Source organism: Passer montanus, unplaced genomic scaffold (genome assembly GCF_014805655.1).
Source record: "Passer montanus isolate IOZ18808 unplaced genomic scaffold, ASM1480565v1 scaffold65, whole genome shotgun sequence".
Taxonomy (NCBI): Eukaryota; Metazoa; Chordata; class Aves; order Passeriformes; family Passeridae; genus Passer; species Passer montanus.
The window spans coordinates 2869481-2889647 of record NW_024371593.1 but is presented as its reverse complement, the minus strand read 5'-3'; the positions used below and the strand labels follow the sequence as shown (position 1 = coordinate 2889647).

At 41.9% G+C, this 20167-nt stretch overlaps 1 protein-coding gene across 4 annotated transcripts in view; it reads left to right on the top strand.

The window, feature by feature from the left end:
- The window catches only part of TSPAN4 (tetraspanin 4), a 421577-nt gene that overhangs the window by 49612 nt on the left and 351798 nt on the right, over positions 1-20167 (top strand). For 2 of the 4 annotated variants that reach the window (XM_039728451.1, XM_039728452.1), the window contains exon 2: positions 19828-19922. The exons of 1 other annotated variant lie outside the window; for it this stretch is intronic. Coding sequence is in view for 1 of the 3 variants with exons in the window: in XM_039728450.1 (XP_039584384.1) it covers positions 20151-20161 (11 nt within the window). In the remaining 2 variants the exon portion in view is untranslated. Of the gene's footprint in view, positions 1-19827; positions 19923-20135; positions 20162-20167 lie in introns of those variants that run through there. One more of the 4 variants, XM_039728450.1, reaches the window with a different exon arrangement.

Genomic DNA, 20167 nt, shown 5'->3' with positions numbered 1-20167 from the left:
TTCACTGTCAAATGGAAGCAGAGTATGAATAAATCTTCTTGAGAAAGCTGATCTGCCAATTAAGCTTTGAGAACCAGTTGCTGTTTTTTCCCCAGTGATTGTTTTTACATTTTGTAGAGCTCTGGTTATGTAATAAAATCACTATTAACCCAATGCAATAAAACCTTGCAAATATTAAAATGATTGCTGGAAAATAACTGTCTCTGAAATTTGTACCACACTACCTACTTTGTTCCTGACATTTGCTCCCTCATGTCTTGCGGGTGCTCCTTAAAGATAATGATATTACCCTCACCAGTTAGCAGTAAAAAGTAATGTATTCCTTGTCTGGGGCATGCACTAGATGATTAAAAGAGAGATCTTTGGAGGCTGAATTCAGTGGTGCTTTAGCCTTTTTTACTTCTGATGCTCTCTGTGTCTCTCTGAGACATTATCTCATTTCTCCATTTCTATTATTCTGTAGTGTTTTCTATCTGTAGAATCTGACTCTGAGACTTTTTGGGAGTTGGTGACAGTTTTTGACAGCTTTGGAGAAAAAAGATGAAGGTGTCTAAACCACCTGGAACTTTCCACTGACTCCTGCCACTGCTGAACTTCATGTTAGGCCCTGGAAGGGACCTCTGTGGAACCATTGCACTTGTTCCTGAATTGTGCAAGGTGGGATAAAATCCTGGCACTGAAAGGAGTCTGTGTGCCACCAAGGCTTGTGTTGTTTCAGCAAGGTCTTGGGAGCTTTGCTGCCCTTAACTGTGAAGGCAGGTGACTGTTGTACATTGTGGTGAGGAGCAGGCTGGAAAAATGTCTTGTCTGATTGCAAGGGGCAGGAGAGAGGCTACAGTAATATTGAGCTAAATCAGTCAGAGCTGTTGATTTTGAGTGGGGATTTGTGCTCTAGGGTGATGTGTTTTTTTCAGTAAAGTCTCATCTGATTTCTGCATAGTATCAGGTAGCTTGTAGCTATTTCTGTTTGAGACTTAGATAAGTACATTTCTCTGCATACACAAAGGTATTACTTTATCTGGGAGTTCACTCTTGCATGGAGGAGAATTGTTCAGACTGTTCTGCTCAATGTTTCCTAGTTTTCTGTAGCTTTCCTGATGAAAAGGGATGGTTTTTGTTTTGGTTTTGTTTTAAATTTTTTTTTTTTAACCTTTTTCCTGTCCTCACCTTGGTGGAATCCACTTCCCTGCTACCTTGAATTATTCTGCATAGATGCCTTCAGATCCTGGTGCCAGGAGTATGGCTGGGATACTGCAGGCTGTCACCAGTATCTCATCTCTATGACATTGGCACCTTGCTGGAGAGGCAGGTCTTGCTGATTGAGAGCTGCTGTTCTGGTTCATCTGCCTGCCAGAGCAGTGTCCCTCCATCCAGGATCTTTTTCTCAGCTGCCTGCAGCAATAACTTGAGATCTGCCTGCCATCTGGATGGTACTTCCCACAATATAACCTAGTGTTGATTTTTATGTTGGTTTATTGTGTAATGCTGTAAATACATATGGCTGTGTATAACTTCTGCCTAACTGCTGCAGCTGTAGCAGTGACAATGGGGGTTTGTGAGGCTGAGCAGACTTTTAGCCCTGCTCCTAATTTGCTGTGTGAACTAAGGTGTAGGATGCTTGCTCACTTAGAATGTATTTTTTTTTTTTGGCCTGATTTGAAAACTCTTAAATCACTGTAATTTTTTAAAGTCTCTAAATACATTTTGGAAAAGGGGCCCTTTGATAATATTCCACTTATGCTCCCTGTCTTGGTGTTGATGAGAAATGTTTAGAAGCAGCTGCATAATATGTTCATGGTATGCTCAGAAATTGTGCATGTGCACTGCAACACCAGAGAGATTTGTGTATCCTAATGCAGCTGCGGATCAGGTCTCTAGCTAAAGATGGGAGTGTTTCATCCAAGCAGGGGTGACAGATTTGCTGTTGGCAGTGTGATCAGTCACACTGATGGCCAAGGCTCTCCAGAGCTGGCTGAGGGCACAGGTCACTGCGTGTTTTACTGCAAGACACACATAAAAGCTAAAATGCTTGTGTTGTCATAAAAGCTGTCTGTTGAACTTTCTTGTTTTTCTCTTGTGCTAGGTTACATCCCAGAACGCTTGGGAAACATGTGGTTCTCATTAAATGTTTCTCAATAGCTCAACAACAATCCCTAACCGGTGGAGGTCTGCGGTAACAAACAGAAGTTGCCAAAGCGCTCGTGGCTGACAAAGCCCAAGTGGTGGCAGGCTGGGAGCCAGCTCACCTATCACAGTCATCTGCCTTGCCAGCCTTGGAGATGTGGAGATGTCATTTGCTCCCCATTATATTGCTTTTGTTTCCTCATGTCTTGGTGTCCGGCATGGGAATGCTGTCAGATGTTAGCAGCAGGGAAATCACGAGGATGCAGGAGGTCCATTTGTGCCTGGTTATGCAACCATGGGATGAGTACATGATTTTTAGAAGAGAACCCTGTCTGATCCTTCAAGGACACTTGGTTGTCCTTCATTTTAATGTGAAACATATGGCTGTAGTTTGAAACTGAGGACAACAATTCAAGCCAGAAACACAGTCCTGATAGTGGCTGTGATCTCTGGTGGCAAATAAAAAACTTCAGCAGCCCCTTTAAATCTTTAATTGTTTGCTGTTTTGGAGTAACTTTGTCACTGGTTGCTGTAGCTGAATTGATTAGTGGTGATTTGAACACATTTGAATAGAGACTGAAATTATACCCATTCAGTACTTTAATTTTAGTTTCACATGAATTAATTTTCCCTGTGACCTTCTCCCCTCCCCCACCTTTACTATTTTGCATGATGCTTAAGCAAAAGGGGGCTGGGAGGAAGATGGATTTATCATGTTGTGTCCTGCATGTAACATTATCGAATTTTTGAGCATCATTGCTAGATGGCTGGTTTTGGTCCGTGAGAGCTTTGACTTACAACAAGTATTTTAACACTAAAAGATGCGGCTAGGCATTATTTTAAAGAAAAGACAAATCCTATGACATTTCGGATTATTGAACAGGTGTTTCCGACTTTCCCACCTTGTTTGTATCGGTAGAGCAGGAAAGAGAAACAAACTATCCTGACTTTGCAACTCTGTTTTTCAAATGAACTATTGACATTTAGAGAAAATGCAAATAGGAGCATTCACACTTTGGTACTTAATGAAAGCAGTATTTGACTCTGCTATATTTGTAAAGCTTGAGTTAACCTCAAAAGTCAAAGCTGCATTATGTGGGCAACTTTAAAAATAAATTTCTGTCACTGAAATTTGGGGTGGACATTGTTCTCTGGAGTACTTGAAAGGTTACTTGAATGTCCTAAATAGAATATGGAAGAATTAGGTTGTAATATGATTGCTTTTGAAAAATATTCTCATAAACTTAAAACTAGGTTTCCATTCTAAAAATAAGTAGTAAAGGTGCTTCATGTTGCTTTAAGGAAATAAGCTAACTACTTTTTGCTGGTTTTATGGTGAAGACCTTGTTTGTTTGTGTTTCAGTACAGTCTTGGAGGGGAAGGAATAACAAATGCCTCTGTCATGGCTTCAGTTCAACAAGATATATGAAATCAACATTAAAAGCCAGTACATCAGTGGCTGTCTCTGGCACACTGTTCTGTTCTCTGAGGAAACGGGTTTCTTCCCACACAGGGAAGATGAATTAGTTGTGTGAGGAAATGGGTTTCTAGGATATTTTTCTGCAGTCAGCAAAGTGAAGTGAGATGATAGCATTCAACTTGTTTTGCTGTATTTAAGGTTTTGAGGTACCTAGAGCTTGAAATACTCAGCATCCAAATAAGCTTGCAAGAAGCTGATTTGTATTTTTCAGGCTCTGTTAAGGTGTGTAGGGGGAAATCAGAGTCACACCAAGTAAAATATCTTCAGTAGGGACAAATATTTCCTTTTAATATAATCAGAGCACTTCATGCATGATGACTGCAGCAGGATATAATCTGCAAAAGTATCTTTTACTGCTCCTCGTCTGTAGGTCTCTTAAAAATTGTTTGCTTGGATCACAAAATCCTGCCCTTAATGTGCCAGCAGTATGGTTAGGGATTTTCTAGAATTCTGAGCTGTCTGAGATGTTGGACATAATTACAAAAAATCTCCATTGGAAATGTCTTGTTTGCACCTTTGCTTAACAGATGATGCTTAGTGAAAATTATTTTTCCTTTTTTTCCTGCATGTGTTGACTGGGAATTCCTAATCTACCTTTTGGTATGTTTATTGCTGTCCTGGTTTCAGCTAGGGTAGAGTTAATTTCTTCTCAGTAGCTGTTACAGTGCTGTGTTGTGGACTTGGAATGAGAATGGTGTTGGTAACACACAGGGATGTTTTGATTTTTTTTACAAAGTCGTGTTTATCTTAAGTCAAGGACTTTCTTTCCTTTGCATGGGTGAGGAGGTTTGCAAAAGAAGCTGGGAGGGAGCACAGCTGGGACAGGTGACCCGAACTGACCAAAGGGATATTCCACACTGTAGGACATCATGTCCAGTGTATAAACTGGAGGATTTTGGCAGAAGGGGAGTTCACCTGGGTTCAGGAAGGGAGATTGAGTGAGCAGTCTCTCAGAGAACCCGGCTGTTGTGGGGTTGCAGAATCACACCAAGCAAGGCTCTGTGGTTCCTGTCCTTAGGGAGATTTGGCATCTGGAGAGCCAAGGAGGGAGCAGCAGAACCCACTGACACTTTAACAGCCCCACATGACCAGTGCAAAATCTAAAAGGGTGGAATCTGAGAAGCCTGAACGAAGTCACACTTCTGTGTAGGATGTAGAATCATGGAGTGTTAGTCTTGGAAAATGGTCTATGATGCACCTCACTGGGGAGTAAGGCTAAAGCTGCCTGGATGTTGTTGCAGAATCAGCCTGGCCACTTTGCAAGCTGGCTCAATGTCTCCTTAGTGTTTGCAGGCATTAGAGGATAGATGTTATCCTTGGTATGTGCTCCTCTAATTCTGTATGTTCAACAGAAAAATGTCACTTGTTGGCTGTGCTGTGTAATGTGTGCCTCATGCTGTCAGCAGGGCTTGCAGATATATTTATAATGCAAGGGCAATCAGAGGAGTCGCCCACACAACTGAAATGTTTTCAAGAGATAAAGACTATTAAACTGCTTGAAAAGACCAATTGGGTCTCTAGGGGGTGAAAAGCCAATTTTGACCTTACAGACATTTTACTTGCTGATTTTACAAAGGAAGTGTTAGCGGAAGAAAAAGATAAATCTATAATGGAATTACTTTCTGCTCTACAAAATGTGCCCAGTAGCAAGATCCACAGAAGTTGCATGCCCCTTAAAAAGGAAGTGGGAACCAGAGGGTAAAGCATCCTTTCTTCTGTTCCCTAATGGCTGGATTTTCAGGAATCCAGCTCCTCACATCCATACTGTTCAGCATTCCCTTGACTGGCAGTGGAGCTATCCCACAATATCTGAGAGTGATTACATCTATGATGGAGGGGGAGGGTGGATACTGTGCTGAACAGGCTATAACGTTTGCTGTCTCAGAGTGTTATAAATGTACTACTGTAACTTTCTCTTGTAGTAATACAAACTACACCAGTTTCCAGCATTCTTATTCTGGGATTATAATACCAATGCCTATGAACTGGAAAGCTTCTTCAGTAAAATGTTATTTTGCTGTAGTTGGACCGATTCCATCAGTGCAAAATGACTACCTTGTTTAAACATGGCTTATTTTTTTATCTGAAGGAAAATACTGCAGTTTATTTGATCTTTCTAAGATAGTATCTTTATTTAAACATATTGATGCTTTTGTGAAAGGGCTGTTTCTCATACCCATTGCAATCCTTTTGCTTCATTTCTGTGATGGTTCTTATTGAAGAGAATACTCCTGTGTGCCTTTACTGGCACAGTGTTTAGGTGGGTGCACCTGATAGAGCAATGGAAGTGTTTTTTTCAGGAAATACCCTTGTTACTTGATAAATTGGCCAAAACAATGCCTGCTTTCCTATTAATTTCCTGATAGCTGCTAGCCAATGTAAATATAATTCTGTTTAGCAAGTGAGAGATGAGAGGAGCTTGATGAATTTGTTTGATGTTCTCTCTCTGCTCTGATTTCTAAACTGGAGTTGTTGACATAAGGGTAGAGCTGAGGCATGTGAAGCATCTCCAGTTGGTGACTTGGGGTGTGTGTATGAGAATTGTTACTCTGACAAAGCCTCTGAAAAGGAAAATACTCTGAAGCAGTGCATTGTGATTTTTACATTGTCTTGCAGATGCTTAGTTAGGGAAGTTGCTTGCTTACAGAAGCTGTCCTCAAGTTTGATCATCTGCTAACTTCATTCCCATTTCAAAACTGGCTGACATGTTCTCTGTAGAAGTTTACATGTAATTATGGGCAGCTAGAGTTGCTGAGAGGCTCCTGGTATGGAGATGAAGAATGCACTGCACTGCCTGGCTAGTCCAGAATATGAAGTGGGGTGGCTTTTGAGTACCACGGTAAAGGCATTACTGGTCAAGCAGATTCCTTCAATTTGACTTCTCTTGCAGGCAGGAGCAAAGGGATGAGAGCTGTAATTAGAATCGCTTCCTCTCCCTTGCAGCAGGCTGCCTTGAGCCATAGCTCTGTAGCATAGGATTTATGCCTTTAGTGTCTGTTGCTCTCACAGAGGGGGTTAGGATGTGTGGCACAAACCACTGCACAGGTCTTGTGAAGTTGTTTTTGAGCTATGAGAGCACAGGATAAGAAGAGCTGTCCTGAGCTATGAGACCAGCTTCCTGCTGTGTTCCATCAGCATGATAAAAAAGTGGCAGTGAACTTCAGTCTCTTATTCTTTCACTGCTTGCTGCTTCTTCTCAAAAAGGTATCAGCCTTGGCTCTCTTCAGGTAGCCTCCATGAGGGGATAAAAGCAGGGCTTTCTCAGCTTGTTTTGCTGTGTACTTCTCCCACTTTTCCACCCTTTCTCCCTTGTTGGTTGGTGTTTTCTTGTCCATTTAACCATTAGACTGTTAGTTTATTTTATCTTAAGGGGTCTGAGGGAATTTTTTTCACTATTCATCTTTCTTACATGTGCCTCAGTTTCCATGTATTGGTATATATTAAAATCCAGTAGTGCAGGAGGCAGACAGGGAAGTGAGTCTGGGATGTTTTTGTGAGGCTGTTTCTTACAGTACCCAAGAGAGCTGTTATCACAGGTATGAATAGGACATACCTTGTTCTGCTGTAACTGTTCATGTGTGTGCATTCAAGTAATGAAATCCGGGAAAACATCATCACTTCTCCTCAGGTCAGGGAGAATAAGGGAAGAATCTCTGTCTACAGCTAAAGTCCTTCTTGACCTCATGTGGTGAGAAATGACTGGACATGCTGCTCTTGAGAGGAGAGATGTTACTGGAGTCATACTAATGAATTGAGATGTATGAGTTCAGTTCTTCTGCCATAAATTTCTGTGATCATGAGTAAGGTTCCTAGTCTCCTGAAAACCTATAAATGAGGTAAACAGTTTTTTCTCCCAGCCTCATCTGTTTAAATTGTGACGACTTTGAGGCAGGAACAATACACATTGTGCAGATGCACAGGAGGTGAAAGGGCCCAAGCTGTCCTGTCCTGTCTGCTGCCTTTTGCTAACTCTTTTGTGGTAAGTAGAACAGCATGGATATGGGAGAGACTGGAAGAAGCAGCCAATTGGAATGACATTTTTGAGGTCTGTGAAGACATATAGAAGGGTATAACAGGATGTCTTTAAATATTTAGATTTTGAGAGATTTTAGAAGGTGTAGGAAAACATTTTTTCCCCTCATGAATTCAAGCTCTGCATTTGTTCACATGGTTTTTAAAAGTAAGAGAAATTATAAACATTATAAAGGCAGAAAGGAGAGCTGAGGGGTTCACAGAGGAGGCAAGGAGGATGCCAGGCTTTACTCTAGGGAAAATAAGGAGAGGAGAGTGTTTTTTGTGTCTGCTTTTACTGAAGGCACTCCATGTGGATTGGTGTTAGCAAAGGCTTTACGCTGTGTGCGTCACTGCTTTGTAAATGCTGGCAAGTTACACTTGCAGGCTGCTGGACTCTGTACAGAGTGCTGATCTATAGATGGTTTTTCTTTTTCTGTAAAGGACACCTCCAATGCTAGCTGTATTTGAAGGCACAGAAAATAGATTTGAAAAGCTACACACAGCAGCTGTCATAATTTACTGTAATATCCTGCTGTTTAGGATAACTAATGAGTGCGTCAGTTCCTTGGATCTGTTGAGCCAGATCATTAATCAGTATCAACTGCCCTTGCTGCATGGAGTTGGGGGACTTCCATACCAGTTGATATGCATCGCCTACATTGGGAGATTAATGTCTGGAAAGGAGGTGGTGTAAAACTGCTGGCTGGGTTTGTGTTCATTGGAGGTGAAATCCTGTACCTGGCTTAGTGTTGGGAATGTTATGGTATTGGCATATCATGGAAAGCATGGACCGGTTACAAGGAAAAAACTTGTATTTCTAAGTTTGGGTGTTGTTTCTTAAGCTGCTCTCCTGCTCTGCAGAACATGAGCAACTTGGATCATTTAATTCTTCACAACCTGTCCTGTAATGAGAAATTATTTCCAGACAGGTCCAGAATTTGCTTTGCTTCCTGTTGCTGAGTCTCGGCTTTTGTTCCCATCCAGCTGTGAGGTATCATCCTTCTGCTTTATCCTCCCATGAACTGCCTAATGTTAAAGCAGATCAGAAGTGAGGGGATGTTATCTTCATAGCAGGAGTTTACTTATATCTTAAGTGATACAAGGTTTTGATACAGCCAAAGCATATTTCTTTAGTGTAGTCTCAGTGAAGATAGCAACAGCAGCATTTCTTACAGCTGCAAATTAAATATATGTTTTCAGTAGAGTAGTGCATTCTAGTGTAGTAATAGATGGGCATCAGCCAAGCATTGAGTGCAACACTAGCTGTACAAAGGGAATAACAACATGCATGTATAAAGTATAAACGTGAGAGTAGTTTTAGACTGTGCCAGGCTGAAGGTGAGTCAAAAGAGCAAAGGCAGATGGCAAAAGCTGCTGGGGAGGGGCAAAGACAAGATATCATCATTATTACTGACTTGTGGGCCTGGCGTGATTCTAACAAGAAATATGCTGGTTAGCCATAATGCTGTGAGACTACTAGTGGCCAGTGAACAGCTGTTATCCCTGCAAGTTTAATTTCCACCTGTAGCATTTATTGCACTTTGCCAGCTCTTGTGTGATTGTAGCAAGCTGCAAGACAGAAGGACAATCAAAGCAAAGTGCTTAAAATTTCTCTTTTCTTGGGGGTGTGTACTTCTTTGTCTTCTATGAATTTCTGAAGTTTAACATTCAGCTCTCTGTCTCATCATAGACTTGTGTGGAGCTTTGCTTTTTTAAAATACATATTTTAATGTATATATTATTTTAAAAATCTATTTCCCCTCCCTTTTTCAAGTATATGCAAACAGCTACTTGTATGCTATACTAGCCAGTCTGCCTCAGAAAACCCCAGAAATTTCCCAAGGTAAACCTAGTAAAGAGGTATTGTGATAGATAGATTTGAAGGGTAGATCTTGGTTGCAAGATGGACCAATAAGTTGAAGTGTGGTCTCTGTAATGTGTGAGAACTGAGGAGCAGAGAAGTGAAGACTCAAGCCCTGTTGGTAACTGCTTTGTCTGGGTAATAGGGATCAGGTCAGGAGGCAAAGAACTGCATCTGCTGTCAAGTTTCTTTAACTAATATGGTGCAGTGTGGCAGTGCTGTACCTGATTCAGCACAAGACTTCTGAAAACCATTAAATAATTTAAAGTTGTTGATTCCAAACCCAGGTAGGGTCTCCTGACAGTGTAAAATGTTCTGATGCATTTGCAGTAGTTTATGCTCCAGCCTACATTTCTACAGTGGAACTTAAAGCAAACACAGAAAGTAATGTTGATTTTTTATGAGGTGCATTTGGTTTTCCTGAGGCCTAGTGGTGGTAAGAATCCCATTAAATCTGTTTCTTGAATCCTTCTCCAAAGGGAAGATGTTTGGGGTAACAGCAATATGTATTGTTTTTAATATCTTTGGTATAGAAACTTAGTACCTAATTTGATTTATAGAAACTTAGTACCTAATTGATTTAGATGCTTTCTAAACTGTGCAGGTAAGTGTGGGCTATAAACTGTAATTGATCTTGTCTGAAGGTGATAATTTGACTCCAGCGTAGATCACAAATTTTCAATGTATTTTGTGCAGTTATTCTATAATGAGTCTCTCATCTTGTCACCGGCTCTGGAACTGGTGTGTTTGAGAGTGTTCCTCTTTGGACAGTGTGAATGCTGCTGTCCTGGCTCAGACGGACAGGACATGGACCCACAGATCCACAGGATGGATCTGTGCTGTGCTGTACTTCCCACTCTGAGCGGGTCACATCCAGCACTCTGAAACCAGCAGTGCTGCCATGGCCCAGCCAGCAGGGTTATTTGTAGTGGCTGGCTGATGGCACAGCAGCTCTCCTGGCCAGCAGTGCTGCCATGGCCCAGCCAGCAGGGTTATTTGTAGTGGCTGGCTGATGGCACAGCAGCTCTCCTGGCCAGCAGTGCTGCCATGGCCCAGCCAGCAGGGTTATTTGTAGTGGCTGGCTGATGGCACAGCAGCTCTCCTGGCCAGCAGTGCTGCCATGGCCCAGCCAGCAGGGTTATTTGTAGTGGCTGGCTGATGGCTCACAGCGGTGCTGCGCTGCCCTGCCAGCACAGGGGCCTGGGGTGCAGCCAGCTGCTCCGTGGCCAGATGGAAGAGCAGAGCACAGGGAGTGCTGCAATCCGAGATGGAAAACTCGCTTGGATTGTGTGCTTTGGATGGTTGGTTTAGGAGAGCAAAAGATCAAAACTTCCCTTAAAATTACAAATGTGATTGTGGTAACTTAAAGTCACCGCAAAGGGCAAGGATAGGAGAGGTGTGTCTTCTCCCTGGAAGTACAATGGTAAAATTTGTATGATGTAATTTACTGTTTTGGAGATTTTCTGGGTGGAAAATGTGCGTCTTGGTGTATCCACAGCAACAGAATTAAGGTAGCAGTTGTTTTAAGTCACTATCTTATAAGAATAAGCTGAAAAGCTTTAAAATTCCCCCCCAAGAAGTGAATGCTTTGCAGATATTACAATATTAGAAAACTCAGAATGCCATGTCCTTGAGTGCTTTACTCATTGGTTGAGGTAGTAAATTAGGTGATGTGTAAACTGTTGTTGTTACCACCAAAATTTCCTTTGCCTTCACTGGCTGATTTTCCAGGGTACCTTGCTCCTGCACAGGTGCTTCTAAATGTTTGCTCAGGGCATATCTGTGGGAGGAGGTTTACCTGTTGCACCCTGTGGAGCTGGGTGCTCACTGGGAGCATGGTGGCACTTGGTTCAGCTCCCAGCTGTGCAGCAGACTCCTTGGGAAGGTCACTTCTGTCTTCCTGCACTCTGTCAAGCGTTGTGGATGATTGCAGGACACTTGAATGTTGCTGTGAGTCACTGTCATGCCACAAACACCTCTGAAAGAGTGTAGTGTGACCCCGGACCTAGCTAGTAAATTACCAATCAGCTCAGGCAGTGCTGCGCTGCCCTTGCTCCGAGGGAGCTTGGGGAGTGGGGAGGATCCTGCACTTGCTGGTTTTGCCATCCTCGTGGTGTCTCAGGTCCATACCCATAACAGCATGGGAAGAATAGTCCTTAGGCTTATAAAGATGACAGAGGGACAAGGGTGTGTTATAGTGGGATCCTGTAAGAGGTGTATCAGCTCTTTGGGAATTAGAATATTTCCTTTAGAAAATACCTTTGATCTCTGTTTAAAGGCTTACAGTTGGCTGTGTTCACTGGGAATATATTTCAGGAGCTAAGTACCTGTCATATTTTAAAAACACCCTATGTTTCCCAAAGCCCTGGAACAGTTTTAAGAATCATTGGATGAGTATTAGAATCAATGCATTTAAACAGTGCTGTGTCTATATTTGTTTGTGTGTATAATCATGATCATAGATATGCAATTAAATGTATTTTCTGAAAAGAAACCTCTTAAATGATGAATTTGAAATAATGATAAATCAGGTTGAGATTTAAATGTTCCCTAACCATTTAATAGCATCTAAATTAAGAAATATTTGCTAGTGCAGGTTTGGCTAGGGCTTTAAAGGAAAATGAAAGTGCTCGAACCACAGGAAATCAATGGCCTAATCGTCTGGAAAAAGAGTTCATTGCAGTGCCAGATAACCTGTGAGAGCAATAGCCTATTCTGCAGGTGTAGGGAGAATATTTGTCATTGAAGTTCTACAGCAGAAGCAGTTCCATGGCAGGTAACTTGTGAGGTTGTGAGACTGATGGGGAGTTGAGAATGTCATATATAGCTTGTGTCAGGGAGGGATTCGAGAAAGACTAAATGAGGGATGGTGAGATAGTCTCTTTATTTTGGTAGAAGCAGTCACATTCCTTACTTTCTTTCATTATAGATAATACTCCTTTAGAAACAATTTTAAATGCAATTTTAAAATTGCTTTCTTCTCTTGTTGAGGTGTAGGCACCCAGGTACCTGGATGTGAAGTGCAGTGGGAGCTGCAGGTTGTGCTCTGGGTGGGGGACATGGTGGGAGCCACAGGCAAGGGGCTGTGCCCTGGTGCTGCCCACTCTGAAGGGACTTTGGTCCCAGCAGTGAAAGTCTGGATTGGTGTGAGTGTGACTGACAGTGGCTTCTGGATGGTCAGACAGGAATGTTCCCTCAACAAGAGTTTTCTTCCAAGGACAGTAAACGTTAAGCAAATAAAAAATCACAGCAAAACAAAAGAAGAAACAAACAAAAAACCAACAAAAAACAACAACAACAAGAAAAAACCCAAAACCCTCCAACTTTTATAAAAAGCAAATCCACATCTAAAATGGGAAAAAATGAAATTTGAATAAATGTATTGTTTATGGCATATCTTCTTAGTTAAATGAATGGTGTTGTATCTTCCTTAACAAATTTGCATGATGAACTTTAGTGTGTGGGATATTTAAATTTGAACATCTATATGTTTTATAGTTACTAATAAGGGAGAATGAGCCCTTTTTTTAGGTATAGCATCAAAAACCAGAAACCAAATTTAAAGCTGCAGACCTTAATTATGGTTTCATGTTTTGAAGTTATAATAATTTTGAGTTAATAATGAATTTTGAAAGTATTACTATTATGACCTGCACTGATTATTTATCTTCATTATGAATGAACAGTCAGCATCAGGAAGCCTTTCCTCCTTGCCAGGTACAGAAGGGTGCCATGAGAGCTGCTCCTGTGCTCTCTGGTGAGATGTAGCATGTCCTGTAGAGACCTTTTTGGGATCTAGAAACAAAGGCAGAACTTGAGAGTTATATGACAATGAAGGAAAGCAGTGATTGAGGCAGGGAGACCTTCAGGGGTTGACTGTGTTCACTCCTTTACCTGCTTTGAGGAGTAGCTGCCCTAGATTGCACTGGGACACTCTCATCCTTCCCATGGGATGGGTTGTTTGTGCTGCTGATTCTATCTAGAATGCCCAGGGTATGGAAGAATGTAAAGCCTCATCTTTTTGCTCTGTATTTGGGAATAAAAGTCATAAAAGTGGAAGCTGCTCTGCATGAGAACAGACTTTGTTACCAGTTAGGCTGTGACTCAGGAGGAGCCAAGGCAGGATCGCAGATCTTGCAGCTATCAGTGCTAAGTGCTGAGCATAGATGACTTTGCAAGCAAAAACACAGGATGCAAATATTTAACAAAACCTTTTTCAAGCTCACAGGAGGGATGCGGAGTGCAAGTTGATGTTTGGAGCAGAGTGCCTGGGTGACAATCTGCTGTTTGCACTAACTCAAATAGAAGTTACATGTGCTCATCAGTTTAAGAGCTGATATGTAAATGGGCTGCAGTTCCATATCTTGGACTATGTCAAGAATAACTCCAGAAAGCAAAATCAATCCAGTGGTTTCCAGAGACAAGAGTGAACTAATGTTGTGGGAATATGGTTGTCAGGGTTAATGCTGATCTAAGGAGGATAAGAATAGTGTAGAGTTCAGGAAATCCTGAAATAGTAGTGGGAAGGGAATAACTATTTATATATTCCCCCATGTTTTATATATAATATATATATAAGATACCAGCTGGAGATAGCTTATCTGACAGATTTGCTGGGACTTGAATACATGGTGATGGCTGTGGGCATGGCAGGAGAGTAGTCTTTCCTGACAGTGTAAAGATGTCTTGCATCAAGCAATAGAAATGGAAGGAAGAGATTTCAAATGATTGCAAGTTGTCAAGTGCAGTTTTGTTTGAGGGGAGACCATGTGGGCAAAAAATACAATGTTACTTTAATTAAAAAAAATCATAAATAAAAAAGCAGGACTGGGTAGGAGACTGGTGGGTGGCAGTACAGAGAAGACTCTTGCTGACGCTTCTTTTTGGTATTTTTCCTCTTAAAAACAAGAGCAAGCAGTCAAGCAGTACTCATGTCTTCTTTAAAATATATTTAATATATTTCCCACAGCCTCTTGTGTTTAGTACTTCAGAGAATAGCTTTTTCTTTCCTTTTTTTTTCTTGTTTTAATCTCTTTTCTAATGTGTTTTTTTTTTTTTTTTTGTTACAGGCACTGTGTGCCAATACAAGAGTTCAGTCAGTCAGTACATTTCTTGAATTAGTTGCAGTAGTTGAAAGCAGAGACTGAGAAAGGCCCCTTGCCACTGGTGAAGGTGACTGTGCCTAATCTGTGTGGTGCTGGCAATTTCTGTGTGTTCTCTTCATGGCAGGGAAGTTGAGTTGTGCTACACATGTATGTCCTATGTGCTATTGTGACACAAATAGGAACATTTCTCTGCTCTCCTTGTTAAAATCTAACCATGGGCATCTGTGACTGCTGGCAAAAAGAGGTCACATGGTAAGGCCTCATGGGAAGACCCACACAGCAAAGCCTCTTTAGGACCAACATCGAATGCCATTGATGATGTCTCTGTTGATAATGATTCTGTTTGTTAGGATTGCTGCCCAAACGACTGCAGTTTGGAATTTATCACAGTTTGGGTGTTGCCTCAAAATAGGAAGGATGAAGCTGTTTTCTGGTTTAAGGGGAAGAAAAAAAAATTGTTGATTGAGCTCAGCTGAATGACACCCCAGGCAATATTAACACATTATAGTACCAAGTGTTTCCTGCTATGTCCACCCTTTGCCTTCAAAAAATCCTGTAAGTCTCTCACCTTTGTGCTTTGCAAAATCATGGAGCAGATCCTCCTGGAAGCTCTGATGAGGGACATGGAAAATAAGGAGATGACTGGTGACAACCAACATGGCTTCACTAAGGGCAGATCGTGCCTGACAAATCTGTTGGACTTCTATGGCAGTGTTACAGAGGTAGTAGATGAGGGAAGGGTGGCTGATGTCATCTACCTGGACTTGTGCAAAGCATTTGTTAGTGTCTCACATAACATCCTTGTCTCTAAAATAGAGAGAAATTAATTTGATGGCTGGAGCGTACTCAGTGGACAAGGACCAGCTGGAGAGATGGTCTCTGCAAACCTCATGAAGTTCAAGGCCGAGCACAAGGTCCTGCATGTGGGTTGGAGCAATCTCAAGCACAAATACAGACTGGGCAACAGTGGGTTGAGAGCAGCTCAAAGGAGAAGGGCTTGGCAGGTTATTGGTGGATGAAAAAAAGTAATATGACCCAATGTTGTCTGCTTACACCCCAGAAAACCACGTGTGTCCTGGCCTGCATCCAAAGCAGCGTGGCCAGCAGGTCAGGGAGGTGCTCCTTCCCCTCTGCTCTGTTCTAGTGAGGCTCCACCCGCACCCAGCTCTGGATCCACCAACACAGAAAGATGTGGACCTGTTGGAATGGGTCCAGAGGAAGGCCAAAAAACAACCAGAGGCCTGGAGCATCTCTCCTTTGAGGACAGGCTGGATGTGTTGGGGTTGTTCTGCCTGGAAGATTTTGTAGCAGCTTTCCAGTACTTAGTGGGTCAGCAGGAAAGATGAACAGAGAGTGCAGTGATAGAATGAGGTGCAATGGTTTTAAAGTGGAAGAGGGTAGATTTCAATTAGGTATTTGGAAGTATGATAATGATTAGACAGTGGAACAGGTTGTTCATCATCATAAGATCTAGAGATCTTATGGCTGCCTCATCCCTGGAAGTGTTCAAGGCCAGGATGGATGGGGCTTTGGGCGGGCTGATCTAATGAAAGGTGAATCTGTCCATAGCATGGGGGTTGGACAAGGTGATTTTTAAGGTCCATTCCAACCAAACCATTGTGTGATGCTCTGAAGTAGCAGCAAGCTCTAGAAAGTACTAGAGCAATGAGAGGTGTCCTGCATCTTGAAACCAGGTTCCTTGACCAGTGTGCAGATAAATACAAGCCCTAAGGAAAAAATGTCCTGTGTTACAGCAGGAAGTCACCTTGATCTCTGTATTTGACAGGAGTGCCAAGGGAGGAATGGAGGAATAGGAAGAGTGAGTATAGGCGTTTCAAAGCAAGGAAATTGGAGAGCAGGACTTTCATCTAACTCAGAGTGTCCAAGTTCCTGGAAAGTTGAGCTGTCTATGACAGATGTTTGATCAGACAGTTTGAATTTGACATTAGGACCTCAATTCACCTGTTCCTGTTAAGCTGTAGCTTCCCCCACTAAGAAGCTAGCCTGGAAAAAAATTGGGTTGGGAGTTGTCAGGGAGGTTTTTAGATGGACTCCAGGTGGTGTGGGACATGCCAAAGAGCCTGGAAGCATTTGACACAAGCCAGGACAGAAAGATTGAAAACATGCCTCTGGTCTCTGGAGCAGGATGTCTGGAGTAGCTGGATTTGAGGGGGGCCTTGTAGCTCTAATTGGACTTCCACTGCAGCTGAGGTTTCTGTTACTAAACTTAAAGCTTAGAGGCCCCACTGTGCTCAGCAGCACATGATAACTAGATATGGATATCTTGTAAAAGAAGATCCCTGGTCAAAAGAACAGACAGAAGAAAACCCAGCCTGAGAATAAAGGTGGGACACAAGCAGACAAAATGTTTTGCCTAGGGTTATACAGCAGGTTGTCTGTGGGGAGGAAAGTGGAGCCCTGGAACTCTCTGCTGATGGTGTCACCTCCTCCTTTGCTGAAAATTTAGTTGTCTGGGCTCACGTGTTGAATGGGTCAAGGAAAACCTGTGCAATGGCTATGATACTTCTCAAAGAGGAGGATTTTGGATGTCTGCTAGACTTGAGGAGTAGATTTAGATGCAGCCTACTGAGGTCATGTCCTCTCATGAGTATCGTGCTGCCACTTCTGACAGCAGTGAGTACCTCTGCTTCAGGAGGCAGGGCTGCAGTCTGATCAGCCCTGCCTCACGTGGCTTTATTAATGTTGTTTAATGGGCATGATGGAGATATGGTGGTACTGGGCTTGGTGCCTTGAGAGGCTACCTAGAACAGAGGCTAGACAGAGTTAAAGGAATAAAGTGGGTATTTATTAAAAGGCCTTCAATAGATTCACCTTGGGAACTACAGAATCCTGGCTGTGGCTACACCCAAGATGAACTTTTCATGAATTTTTGCACTTTAATAAGTTTTGGTTCATTTACATGTTGGGGTTAATTGTCCAATTACAGCTTCAGGCTATGAAGTCCCATTCCGTTGGGGTTAATTGTCCAATTACAGCTTCAGGCTATGAAGTCCCTTTCGCCCAGACTGCTCTCCTCAATGTGCTGCTGTTTATAGACTTTTTGTGCCTGAAGCTGCAATGGTGTCCTTGGTTCTTGGGCTGGAAAAGGATCGTATTGTCTGACAAAACTGTGAAGAGAACTTGCTAACACTTTATATGAAGTTCAGAGTTGTATACTAATGCAGTACAGTATCTGTAAAATCTGAAAGCTAAAACATTAAGCATCAGGCTGTACACAACTACCCAGGCTTGCTGCAGGCAGTGTTGTGTGCATTCTCCTGCATCTTCTCTGCCTTATCTCTTGAGCTGCTCCTTAGCTCTGTTGAAAGCACGTGTGACTGCAGTGTAGATACAGACTTCCTCCTGCATTCCTATAGAAAAGATAAGGTGTGCAGTGTGTTCCTGTGCATCTGTGCTTGTGTTTACTGCACTCTCTAGGGATGCAAATGAATGATAAGGCTGGGTCAGGCCGGTGGTCTGTTTTACTTGTTTTCTTTTTTGTAGCTGCCAAGAGCACCTGCTTGAACCAGCCAATATCAGTCCACAAAAGTCATGGAGAAAAAAGGATTTGTTTGAATTGTTATTACTAGAGCTTCTAGCTTGCTCTTACTTCATGATTGAGTTTGTTTTTATAGGAAGACTCTTTGCTGTTATGAGTCACTTTGGCTTAAAAGGAGGATTTTGCTTTCAGATGCCTTTTGCCTTAAAAGGTGATGTTGCTCCTGGTGTTTGCAAGTTTAGGAAAAAAAAAAACAAATTGAAAACTCATCAGGCAGCTCATTCTTCTCAAGAAACACTTAAAACTTCCATAGTTCTTTGTTTTAGAAAAGTCAAAATAAAGCAATGCTTAGTGAATGCATTGCTGATGCCTCTTCAGGGACAGCTTGATTTATATAACAGTAAAACATCAGACAGTGACACTCCTGCATGTAACAGGGATGTAGTCTGCTTGCTGGTGTGTTAGATTTCTAGACCATCTGGAAATTAGTGTCATTAAACACCTGAAATAACAGGATTAAAAAACCCAGACAAACAACAGCAAAAACAGTAGGAGTTAAACTATGGCAAGCCAGGCACAGTTGATCTACAGACCTAATGTCTTTCAAGTGGGTAGGTAAAACACAGTCTCATCTGTGTGTGGTCACTAAGGATAGAACAGCTCTTTTTTAGAGGTTGACTTTTTAACCCTACATAATTTATGGTTATAAATTCCACTGTGCTTAACTATAAAATCTATCTGCAGTTCCAAACTTAATGCTGAGAAAATGTATACACTAGCAAAAATCTTGTGGCAAAAAACTGTGGTGTAACTCATTATCAACTGTAAAGCTGCCATGGAAAAGGAAGGGATTGTTCTTCTCTTAAGGTTTTGTCTATGGCTCTGACCTTACTGCTGCTTTTGTAGGTAGAACTAACCTGTTATGCATTGGCTGATTGTGCATTCAAATGTTTCTATGTATTTGTATATAGTTATATACTCGCTTTTCCCTATGCAGCATCGCAGAAGTAACTAACCTGTTATGCATTGGCTGATTGTGCATTCAAATGTTTCTATGTATTTGTATATAGCTATATACTCGCTTTTCCCTATGCAGCATCGCTTGGTGAAGCTTTACCACTGCCAGCAGAAGATGCTTTTTATTTGTGGGTATTTATTGCATAAACTGCTTCCACAAAGCTAAACTTGTTTCCTTGGCATTTGTCAGCCTAAGAAACTTCAAGGTTTACAAGTATTTACCAATTTTACTTTTCCTTGCCATGACCTTTTCCCTGTAGGGGAAACAGAATCCCACACTCTCTTCTGAATGCTTTCTGTGCATTGTTCCTTAGGACCCACAAAGCTTGTTTCTTGTACTGCTGGTGGACTGTAAGTCACAGCCTGCTGTTCTGTAGATACTCTTTACCTGGACTTTTCTCTACAGGCCCAATGTGCCTTATTCTCTTGCCATTGCGTGTTCACTCTCATAGTTTGTAAGTGGAGTCAATGACAAAATCACCTCTTTTTAATTTTTTTTAAAAAAATTCTGTATTGAAAGTGTGCAAGAAGAAATGTATATATGGTGATCCAAGTTTCATTTTAGTAACAATTCCCACTGAGGTTGAAGAGTGTGTGGGGAAGTACAGAGATGAGGTGAAGGGGGTTGTGGGAGCAGTAATACTGGATTGAAAAGTTTGTTCCTGAAGTGACTCCTAATGACCAGCTGCCTGTTTTACTCATGAATCTGTTGGTTTGTGTCTTGCAGTGGCATCACTGAAGGGGCCAGCTGTTACTGCCGTGGGAGGTCAAGAGCTCCTTCCAATTGTATTTTCTGTGTCATCTGCAAAACCCCCAGTTACAGTGAGTTTTTCCTGCACACACTCTCTTTCCTCCAGTGAGGATTTGTTAGCTGTAGTCTCTGATAATTATGTATTTCTCTGTTTATACTTTGTCAGTTCACTTGCTGCTGCATAAAACTTTGATTTATGAATCCCAGGCCAAAAGAATACATACACTTCTTATATTTGAAGGTCATAGTTGCAAATTCTCCTGGCCAGCTGCATACCTTGAGGGAAATGATCAAAGACTATGTGCTTTGGGTGAGT